We start from the raw sequence: 11,990 nt of genomic DNA, 5'->3' as shown, positions 1-11,990 counted from the left end.
TAATCATAGATGACTCCCATATTTCTTTACGGGCTCATAACCTTCCTTCATCCTCTCTAACACCTCCATGGGATCTGAGGACACCGCTGAGAGGGAGGCATACAACTGTCAACCACTATGCATATGTGTGTGTCATTGTTGTGTGTGTGTGTGTGTGTGGTGTGTGTGTGTGTGTGGTGTGTGTTGTGTGTGTGTGTGTTGTGTGTTGTGTGTGTGTGTGTGTGTGTTGTGTGTGTGGTGTGTGTGTGGTGCTTGCAACTATACATGTCAGATGATACAAGCACAACTGTGCTTTGGTATCTCTTCACATCAATACCTGTTGAGAATCTCTAACGGAATGACAGGGAGGTCCTCAAACTCGATCCAGTAGCCACGGCGAAACGCCTGAAAGAGACAAACACAGTATTGTCATAACAACACGTCCACACACACACATACATTCACACACACACACACATACACACACACACATACACACACACACACAGGCTAGAAGTAGTCCTTACCATTCGGACATAAGGCCACATCTCCCATTTATACATATTGGTGTTGTCAATCACGATCGGATGGACTTTTCCTCTGATGGCTTGAAGAACTGCAAGGAGCAATTCATTAACATAACCCTTGAATCAGCCTTAATAATAGATCAACCAATCAATTAATCCATCACACAATTAATGATCAAATCCACTAATTAATCAATCAACCAGTCAATTAATCCATCACACAATTAATGATCAAATCCACTAATTAATCAATCAACCAATCAATTAATCATCACACAATTAATGATCAAATCCACTAATTAATCAATCAACCAATCAATTGTTCAATCATACCATTAATAAAACATGAAGTGTTTCATTCCAAAACGCTATATATCCATTTTCAAAAACGATAGTAAATTAGATTTTTTTGTGTTAATAACTTATGAAAGAGATTGGCGTGTTTTTCCCCTCATCTAGTCATGGCATGGGGTTTTTAAAAGACTTGTCTAGTTAAAGAAAGGTTAAATAAAAGTTTGTTTTTAAATGACAGACATGTATTAGTTTGAGATCTACCACTAGATGGCGWCATTTCAGAGACAAACAATCACTATAGAATAAGGCTAGATTTATGATGAGTTGAATTTATTCACTAAGAAAAAAAGGTGCTAACTAGAACCATACAGGGTCCTTTGGTTTGTCCCCGTAGAGGGTAGAACCCTTTGCAGAGGGTTCTATCTAGAACTCTCTATGTAGMGTTCTTCAAAMAACCCCTTGTACAGTATATGGTTCTACATAGAACCCTCTATGAAACTGTATGTTATTTACATTTCTGTGTAGCATAAAATMAATCAACCAATCAATGTACATGAAAAAAACACAGCTATTACAGTTAATCAAACAATTGTGAAAATCTCCCTTCAATAGAGCATGCTGGGAAATATTATATATGGTTCTATGTAGAACCCTTRTTGCCTTCCAAAGAATCATTAAAGAACCCTTTCTTRCAAAAACAGTTCTTAGGATGTTAAAGGGTTCTAGGTAGAACCCTTTGCCTTCCAAAGAACCRTTATCTTCCAAAAAGTGTTCTTCTGATCAGAACAGTTCTTGGTCGAACCTTTTTTCTAAGAGTGTATGTTAAATATACAGCAAACAAACATTCAATTCCAACTAAACAATGGATACATAGTGTTTGGAACCAAACCAATTGTAATACACATCTAACATTTATGAATAAAAAAATCTGAGGACAGTAATATTTGACATTTCTGATGAAAAATCACAAATGTGAGAAATTGGTGGATAAAGTGTTTTGGAAATCTAATTCAATTAATAGATCAATAAATTAATTAATAAATGAATCGATAAACATATTAACCAATCAACCCTATAACTACCTCTGTTACGGTTCCATTCATGAGCTTCTTGCAGGTATTTCTTGTGGAACCCAACCATCTTCCAATTCACCCTGAAGTAGTCGTCTGTGCTGAAGGCTTCTCCAGACCCATACTCCTCCAAGATTTTACTGTAGACACACACACTCACACTCAACATCTACTCAGACAGAACACACACACTCACACTCAACATCTACTCAGACAGAACACACACACTCACACTCAACATCTACTCAGACAGAACACACACACAGCTTGTATAGAGAAGTGTGTGTGTGTGGGGGGGGGGGGGGGGGGGGTATAGCTACCCTTCTCTTCCAGGGGCACAGGGTTGATAAGACCCAGCTCTGTCTACAGCAACGTCTCCTAACTCTGTCCTGGGGCCAAATGGATGCACGTTTTTTTTGTTTTTTGGATTGATTTAAATAATCAACTAATCATGAAGCTTTGATCATTTGAATCAGCTGTGTAGTGTTAGGAGGGGAAACAGAACGTGTTACCCATTGGGGTCCCAGGACCGAGTTTGGGAAACACTGAGCTAGAGGGTCAGGAGAACTGAGTCTAAAACTCCTCTTCTGTTGTTAACTGAACTACAATACCTCTTCTGAAGGAAACGCCTTACACTTCCCCAGGGATGGAAGACGTCTAGTGACTAGAAAGGCCAATAGCAAAGGTTAGGTTTTTGTTCTTAACAGTTTGAATGTCTATATGCGATTGTAATTAGGGTTGAATATTTTCCCGGGGTATTTTACAAATGTTCCATCACGAGAATAAATCACTTTTCACCCCGGTAACCGGTTTTCCCGCAAAAACTGGAAGTGTCATTCAAAAGCTTATAAAGCGTGTAATCGGCCTACTGTATATGTCTGGATTTGATTAGAGATTTGTCTGAAATTCAAACCTGATGCTACCTGACTCTGATGAGCCTACATTAAATCAATATAATGAGGCCATATATTAATACATTTAATGAGCCCTACATTAAATACATATAATGAGCCATATATTAATACATTTAATGAGCCCTACATTAAATACATATAATGAGCCATATATTAAAATACATTTTATGAGCCCTACATTAAACACATATAATGAGCCATATATTAAATACATTTAATGAGCCCTACATTAATACATATAATGAGCCTATATTAAATACATTTTATGAGCCCTACATTAAACACATATAATGAGCCCTACATTAAACACATATAATGAGCCCTACATTAAATACATTTTATGAGCCCTACATTAAATACATTTAATGAGCCCAACATTAAATACATTATCCAACAGGCTACATACATGATATAGGCTACTGCAATTACGCATGACAGAAAAACAGAAAAGCCCATAGATGTGCTGGCAAAATGCTCCCTGGGTAAATAAATGAAACTAGCTCCAGTAGGCTAATCTTTTTGACTGTGAACTATATTACTGTACCGTATTGTATTATACTGTATTTAAGCAATAAGGCACGAGGGGATGTGGTTATGGCCAATATACCACGGCCACAGGGCTGTTCTTAAGTCAAGAATGCAACGCTGAGTGCCTGGACACAGCCCTTTAGCCGTGGTATATTGGCCATATACCACAAACCTCCAAGGTGCATTATTGCTATTATAAACTGGTTACCAACATAATTAGAGCAGTAAAAGTAAATGTTTTGTCATACCCGTGGTATACAGTCTGATATCCAGGCTGTATCACATCAGGCCGTGATTGAGAGTCCCATAGGGCGGCGCACAATTGGCCCAGCGTCGTCCAGGTTTGGCCGGGGTAGGCCGTCATTGTAAATAAGAATTTGTTCTTAACTGACTTGCCTTTTTAAATAAAGGTTAAATAAATAAAAAATATATATACCACGGCTGTCAGCCAATCAGCATTCAGGGCTCGAACCACCCAGTTTATAATACTGTATATAGACTGGAATTACGCACATCGTTCAAACCATGATAAAGCAGGTAGAGAACATAAATAACAGCTATCGCCTACCATTCGCTCTTCTTTCAAACTACCCTTGAGTTCTATTGGCTGCTGCAGTGGCGGTTCTAGCTTGTATGGCTCCCTGGGTCAACCCCCCCTTCAGCCCCCCCCCCCCCAAACTAGAATCAGGGCGCCCACTCCGACAAGGTTAATTGACCCACAGTCCCACACGGTGATGTGATGTGACGTACAAATGAGAGATAGAAAACCGATTGCGCAAATGTCACCATTCCGAATTATTATTATTATTATTTTATTTTTTTGTGCGGGCGCCCCGTGCCGCCCCGGCAAGATGCTAACCTGGGCATCTGCCCATGTCGCCTATTCCTAAATCCACCACTGGGCTGCTGTATTTCACATTCAGCAAACAAGAGCTTGCATCCTTCTCTAAATAGTCTATTGGTATCATAAATGCGTAAAAAAATAATGTCCAGCAAACTATTCTAGTCTTTTCCTAAATTGGACTCCAAGAGCTAAGGAGACTTTTTTAAGGAGAGAGGCCAGGAGAGAAGGAGAGAGGCCAGGAGAGAAGGAGAGAGGCCAGGAGAGAAGGAGAGAGGCCAGGAGAGAAGGAGAGAGGCCAGGAGAGAAGGATAGAGGCCAGGAGAGAAGGAGAGAGGCCAGGAGAAAAAAAAAAAGGAAGGAGAGAGGCCAGGAGAGAAGGAGCGAGGCCAGAGAGAAGGAGAGAGGCCAGGAGAGAAAGAGAGGAGGCCAGCAGAGAGGAGAGAGGCCAGCAGAGAAGGAGAGAGGCCAGAGAGAAGGAGAGAGCAGGAGGCAGCAGAGCAAGGATAGAGGCCAGGAGAGAAGGAGAGAGGCCAGGAGAGAAGGAGAGAGGGCAAGCAAGAGAAGGAGAGAGGCCAGCGAGAAGGAATGAGGCCAGGAGAGAAAGGAGAGGAGGCAGCAGAGAAGGAGAGAGCCAGGAGAGAAGGAGAGAGGCCAGGAGAGAAGGAGAGAGGGCAGCAGAGAAGGAGAGAGAGAAGGAGAGAAGGAGAGAGGCCAGGAGAGAAGGAGAGAGGCCAGGAGAGAAGGAGAGAGGCCAGCGGAGCACAGGTGCGTGTGTATTGCGCAAGAGACAGAGGCTATATATTAGAAGCTTATTATGCATAACCAATATATAAGCCTATGGGCCTCCCGGATGGGGCAGTGGTCTAAGGCACTGCATCTATGGCACAGTGTCCTCTGAAACACAACCCAGACAAGCTGCACTGCTTCTTGACACAATGCCCGCTTAACCCAGAAGCCAATGTGTCGGAGGAAACACGGTACACCTGGCGACCGTGTCAGTGTTCATGCAGCCGGCCTGCCACAGGAATCGCTAGAGCGCGATGGGACATGGAAAGAGCGCGGACGACGCTGGGCCAATTGTGTGCCGCCTCATGGGTCTCCCAGTCATGGCCAGCTGTGACCCAGTCTGGGATCGAACCCAGGTCTGTAGTGACGCCTCAAGGCTGTGCGTAAATTTACACACAGTCTCAAGCAAACGTTCATATTGATAAATCTCACAGGTTGCGTAGAAATGAACCCACGCATGGTTTACGCACAGATTTGTGCCTAGGCAGGATTAATAAATGAGGCCTCCTGTACAGTCCTCCCCAGGGACCAGTTTTCTTCATGTGGAACTGACAGCGTTTTAGCAACATTAAATCGTATTCAAATCTGTTCATATACAACCCTAGGAAGAATATATATATTTTAATTTTGACAAGCAAGCACTTGTTTTCATAAATTCTTAGTATGTTTGGGACTTACATAGAGTAAAGGCATTTCTGAAAAACAACTATATCATCCAGGACCAGAGTCTATGCAGACCGGTGCACCATAGCCAATCAGAGCTACAGTAGGCCTTTATGCAAATAAGCCATTTACCACACAGGTCTGTCATCATTCACTTTGAACTGGACTGTGTTTACAGGCAGTTGGGCCTGCTATCATTCACTTTGAACTGGACTGTGTTCACAGGCAGTTGGGCCTGCCATCATTCACTTTGAACTGGACTGTGTTTACAGGCAGTTGGGCCTGCTATCATTCACTTTGAACTGGACTGTGTTTACAGGCAGTTGGGCCTGCCATCATTCACTTTGAACTGGACTGTGTTTACAGGCAGTTGGGCCTGCCATCATTAGCTAATATGGTGACAATGATGCAGGCCGTGTGCAGTGGTTATGATATGGTTTTGCTTTTAAAGGTTTTTTCACTTGGGTCACATACAGCTGATGTGTTGTGAATTGAAGTCCACAAATGAAGGGAAAAGGTGAGAGGAGGAGAGCGCATAGGTACGAGAAGAAATACAACGTGGCTGCTACAAAAGTAAACTGTGTTTACCCGTGATCAGTGGTGTATTCATTCCGCCGATTCTGTTGAAAAAGACGTTTCTTCAACGAAACGGGGATAAACATGCCTGCGTTTGTTCAATAGAAACTCTCGTTTGCAACTGTTGGACCAATGATTACACCCTAGATCAGCTAGATGCAGGCAAGATTGTGCAAGGTGGTATTGAATGTGTCACTGTCTGTCCATGTGTCACTGTCTTGTCACCTCAAAATGTTCTCTCCACCTGTGTGGACCCATGCTGTAGACTTTGATTGATAGGTGGCTATAGGGAAATTTAGAGTATCATGTAGTAGCCTAAACCTGTTGATATTACATTTACCTGGGTGAATGGAATATGAATGACAGTCGTCCAATATGCTGTAATAGAAATAAGGCCAATGCTCATGAAAAACAAAAAAGTCCTCCCTCGTCATAAACGTCACCGACCGCCACTGCCTCACTCTGACCATTTGACTTTCCCTAGCAGAGCTGGTGAGGCTGTTTATGTTATCTAGAGCGTCAGCCTGAAGGGAGGAACTGATAATCAGAGAGAAGTACATGGGAGGGGCTTGAAGTCATCTTATGCTCTTGTCTGATAACGTTCGGTTAAAAACACTGTCTGCGGGGAGGAATGCTGCCTCTCACAGTCATCCATAACCTTCATAACATAACATCGCTCTTATCCAGAGCGACTTACCGGAGCAAGTAGGGTTAAGTGCCTTGCTCAAGGGCACATCGACTGTTTTTTCACCTTTTGTGTCATTTTATTTATTAGTCTTTTTAACAGAGCCTTATGGCTGTTTTTACAATTCTGATCTTATGGTCTTTTGACCAATTACATCAGATATTTGGCCAATAATAGGGCAAAAGCTCAGAATTGGGCTGCACAGGATATCTATATAATCTAGGGTTGAATGGTGTTTCCAGAGATAAGTAACGGCGAGAAACCAGTAAATTATAATAAATTATTATTATGAACAGCACGGCATGAAATGGAACTGTTAAATGATATGGAATGTTTAAATGTGGTCTGCATGATGACTCATCAACGCTCAGGGTGCTCAGACAGCCCATCTCAGTATTGAGCGCAGACAGTCCCTTCAGGTGTCGACAGACAGCCCATCTCAGTATGGAGCGCAGACTCCTTCAGGTGCGAGACAGCCCATCTCAGTAGAGCGCAGACAGTCCTTCAGGGTGTCGACAGACAGCCCATCTCAGTATGGAGCGCAGAAGTCCCTCTCAGGTGTCGACAGACGCCCTCTCAGTATGGAGCGCACAGTCCCTCTCAGGGTGGCGACAGACAGCCCATCTCAGTATGGAGCGCAGACAGTCCCTCTCAGGGTGGCGACAGACAGCCATCTCAGTATGGCGCAGACAGTCCCTCTCAGGGTGCGACAGACAGCCCATCTCAGTATGGAGCGCAGACTTCACAGACCTAGCATCTCATCATGGTAACTTTTTTTCTTGCGCAGAAGGCCTGATTTCCTGTAGCTAGTCTATGCTACAGTAATATAAAGACCAAATGTGCATCTAATTTACCCATCTCCATCTGGTCGCAGGTCACTGATTTTTTTTTTACTGTAAATGTTTGTTTTTTATTGCAGCTGCAGAGTTTTAAAACAGCCTTTTACTTGAATATTGTTGCTTTAAATCAGTATGTCAGCACTCTCACAGTCTTTTCTCTCTCTCTCATCAACTCCATTCAAATTGCATCCAAAATACATCACCCTGTTCTAGATTATATATAGACATATATGTAGATGCCTATAGCCATATATATAGATGTCCTATAGCCATATATATAGATGTTCCTATACATATATAGAGACCTATAGCCATATATATAGATGTCCTAATCCATATATATAGATGTCCTATAGCCATATATATAGATGTCCTATAGCCATTATAATAGATGTCCTATAGCCATTATATAAGTCCTATAGCCATATATATAGATGTCCTATAGCCATATATATAGATGTCCTATAGCCATATATATAGATGTCCTATAGCCATATACATAGATGTCCTATAGCCATATATATAGATGTCTAGCCATATACATAGATGTCCTATAGCCATATATATAGATGTCCTATAGCCATATACATAGATGTCCATCATATATATAATCTATGCCAATACAGATGTCCTATAGCCATATATATAGATGTCCTTTAGCCTATATATAGCTATACCATATATATAGATGGCCTATAGCCATATACATAGATGTCCTATGGCCTACCTTTCAGTAATACATTCAATGGTATTAGTCTTATATTTAGCTAATGAATTATGGGTTATGTATATAATACGCTTCTAACTTATAGCCTGTCTCTTGCTCAATACGCACGCACCTGTGCCTCCGCTGGCCTCTCTCCTTCTCTCCTGGCCTCTCTCCTTTCTCTCCTGGCCTCTCTCCTTCTCTCCTGGCCTCTCTCCTTCTCTCCTGGCCTCTCTCCTTCTCTCCTGGCCTCTCTCCTGGCCTCCTCTCCTGGCCTCTCTCTCTTCTCTCCTGCCTCTCTCTTCTCTCCTGGCCTCTCTCCTTAAAAAAGTCTCCTTAGCTCTTGGAGTCCAATTTAGGAAAAGCTAGACTAGAATAGTTTGCTGGACATTATTTTTTGACGCATTTCTTATACCAATAGACTATTTGAAGAGGGAGGCAAGCTTCATTGTAATCAGAGGGCTGATATAAATACTATGCATGCCAGTCTCTCTTGGCTAAGAGTTGAGGAGAGACTGACTGCATCACTTCTTATTTTTATAATAAACATGAATGTGTTGAAAATCCCAAATTGTTTGCATAGTCAATTTACACACAGCTCTGACACACACACTTACCCCACCAGACATGCCACCAGGGGTCTTTTCACAGTCCCCAAATCCAGAACAAATTCAAGAAAGTGTACAGTATTATATAGAGCCGCTATTGCAACGAACCTGGTTCCATCTCATAGTGCTCCAATGAACAGCAAACCTGGTTTAAAAAAACAAACAGATAAAGCAACACCTCACAATGCCTCTCCCCTATTTGACCTAGATAGTTTCTGTGTATGTATTGATATGAAGGCTACATGTGCCGTTTTTAAATGTATGTAGTTCTGTCCTTGAGCTGTTCTTGTCTAGTAATATTCTGCCCTATGTCATGTTTCATGTTTTGGTTGGGCCAAGGAATATTAGCTGCTGCTTTTGCAACAGCTAATGGGGATCCTAATAAATATCAAAATACCAAAAAATACTAAGCTCTTGTTTGCTGAATGTTAAATACAGCAGCCAATAGAACTCACAGGTAGTTTGAAAGAAGAGTGAACGCGCGATTGCGGTAGGCTATAGCAGTTATTTATTCAGACCCATAACCATTTAATCTTCGTGAATGCGCATCTAATTTATAGAGAAGTGAAAGCCTTCTCCATCGAATTATAGTCCTATATTATTCAAGCATGTCATCAGAATGATGAAGATATGGACAACAAACCTTATTTCATTTAACTGTTGAAAGCAAGGAAGGAATGAGGCAATATAGAGAGAGAAAGAGGAGGTAGCCTAATAACAGGGGAAATAATATTTCAAAATATATATATACTCGGTAGCCTATACTTGTAACTTTGTAGGCCGCATGTGCTGCAACAGAATCGCGTGTTCTCTCCCTGCTTTATCATAGTTTGAACGAGGTGCATAATTCCAGTCCTTATAATACAGTATAATACAATGCAGTACAATAATACAGTTTATACTCAAAAAGATTAGCCTAGCGAAGCTTGTTTCATTTATTTACGCAAGAGAGCATAGCCACATCTATGTGCTTTTATGTTTTTTTTTCTGTGGCGCGTAATGTTTTGTCGGGAAACACCGGGTTACGCGGGAGAAAAGTGATTTCTTCTCAGGATTTGTAAAATACCAAATATTTAACCCTCGTAGCCATGTCCGAATATCCATACTTGCGTCCTAAATAGTTGGCCATTTGAGTATCCTAAAAAAAAAACGTTTTACAATAGGCTATGTGACATTTCGAAAATGTTGTATACTTTAAATGCCAAGATGTCATACTCATTTCGGCTTTGACAACAGTTGATAATCAGATATGGGAATATGCTATCGAAATTAACCAGTAACACAAAAACACCGCAATTGCGCATGAAGCGTTCTCTCTATGCCACAATAGAAGGTTTTATAGTAGCCCAGGGTTTAATTGCAGGATGTTATAGTAATTTCGGCTCTTCATCTGTATATGTATAGTAGAATTCGATGAACACGTTTCCACAATGCATTGGAAGAGGTGGGCTGCAATTGATAGGTCCTAGTTCCTTTCAAGTAGCCAAACAACAAAACTAGGCTACTTAATTGGGAAGGCGCCAATCGTGATGCTTCTGTGGTGGTGTTCTAATGTAGGCCAAGGAGTTGGTTTCTCCTTAAAATTCTAAGGAGTATTGCATTGTGGGCCACATCTTTGAAAACAGAGGTATTTTCAATCATCAAATCAAATCAAATGTATTTATAAAGCCCTTCTTACATCAGCTGATATCTCGAAGTGCTGTACCGTAACCCAGCCTAAAACCCCAAACAGCAAGCAATGCAGGTGTAGAAGCACAGTGGCGTGGAAAAACTCCCTAGAAAGGCCAGAACCTAGGAAGAAACCTAGAGAGGAACCAGGCTATGAGGGGTGGCCAGTCCTCTTCTGGCTGTGCCGGGTGGAGATTATAACAGAACATGGCCAAGATGTTCAAATGTTCATAGATGACCAGCAGGATCAAATAATAATAATCACAGTGGTTGTTGAGGGTGCAACAGGTCAGCACCTCAGGAGTAGCTAGATTAATTATTTATATATATTTTTTTTTACAAATACATGTAAAGCTGATCAATAGGCTACATCAATACTGGTGTCTAAGACAATTTTCCCCTCAGGGACAGTTCATCCTATCCTATCCTATATTTAAAAATAATTTACAGAACCTATATCAATGTAGTCTGTGCTATAAATGAACCAACATATCCTGTACAAGTTTTACATTTGACCAAATCCTACAAAAATATGCTAATCAAGGATAGGATGTAGAACAATTCACAGTACATATTTAAAACTATTTATTTTGATAACGGTAAATCTAATTGTTTATTTCAGCAATGTATTTATTATCATCAAGCTAAACGACTTTTTTTTATCCTCCTCGTGCGATATAAAAAAAAGTTTACCTTGCCCGAGTTGACTTCCCTAATCCGGGGAGTCCTCTGAGAATTATGATATGCCTTGTCCTCTTTCTCCCCATTTTCAGTTCGTTCACCGTCACAACTACTTTATAATAATCCTTATATCCAATTGATTACACCTTTCTGATGGTAACACCGTTGACTGGTCGAGAGCTCCAACGTCTGTCTTTATAGTAACGTCTACTAGAATACCCTACTGATCACCCAATAGTTGCCTACCGACCCAACCGCAGGAAACCATGGTACTTTCCTGTCACGCCAGGCGTTGCTCCAGCGATTCATTACATGATGTTGATGATGATGATTGACAGTTTTAGATGTACGAGGTTGAGGAATAACAGTATTTCAAAGGTTGATTTGTTTTTGTGAACACATAATAAAATGCCTCAAAAACAACATGCTAGGTAGGCTATATGTAGCATAAATGTAAAACAATTAAATATGGACAGCCTAAACTGAAAGCTTTACACGTTCATTTAAGCCTTATTGTTAAAAAAAAAACATTGCAAGTCTATATATTTTTGTTACATAGCCTTTAAAAAACGTTATTGAAGGGAGAGATTTTCAGATGCTTTGGGGAGCTGGGCAGCGACTA

At 41.1% G+C, this 11,990-nt stretch overlaps 1 protein-coding gene across 2 annotated transcripts; it reads right to left on the bottom strand.

Moving 5' to 3' along the window:
• Positions 1 to 296: 296 nt before the first annotated feature.
• Positions 297 to 11,653, bottom strand: LOC111964451 (NEDD4-binding protein 2-like 1). 2 transcript variants are annotated; one of them, XM_070443732.1, is made up of 4 exons: positions 11,381 to 11,653; positions 1,883 to 2,111; positions 507 to 595; positions 297 to 384 (listed from the first exon to the last, which is right to left on the bottom strand). In XM_070443732.1, exons 2-4 carry the CDS (start codon positions 2,037 to 2,039, stop codon positions 310 to 312), a joined length of 321 nt encoding a protein of 106 aa, XP_070299833.1. In that variant the 5' UTR covers positions 2,040 to 2,111; positions 11,381 to 11,653; the 3' UTR covers positions 297 to 309. The 2 variants fall into 2 exon arrangements, with proteins under 2 accessions (XP_070299833.1, XP_070299832.1); XM_070443731.1 differs by having other exon boundaries at positions 1,883 to 2,010; positions 11,381 to 11,652.
• Between the last annotated feature and the right edge of the window lie 337 nt (positions 11,654 to 11,990).

Source organism: Salvelinus sp. IW2-2015, linkage group LG5 (genome assembly GCF_002910315.2).
Source record: "Salvelinus sp. IW2-2015 linkage group LG5, ASM291031v2, whole genome shotgun sequence".
NCBI classification, from domain to species: Eukaryota; Metazoa; Chordata; class Actinopteri; order Salmoniformes; family Salmonidae; genus Salvelinus; species Salvelinus sp. IW2-2015.
Note: the sequence above shows the minus strand (reverse complement) of the source record. Positions and strands in the feature narration are given on the sequence as shown.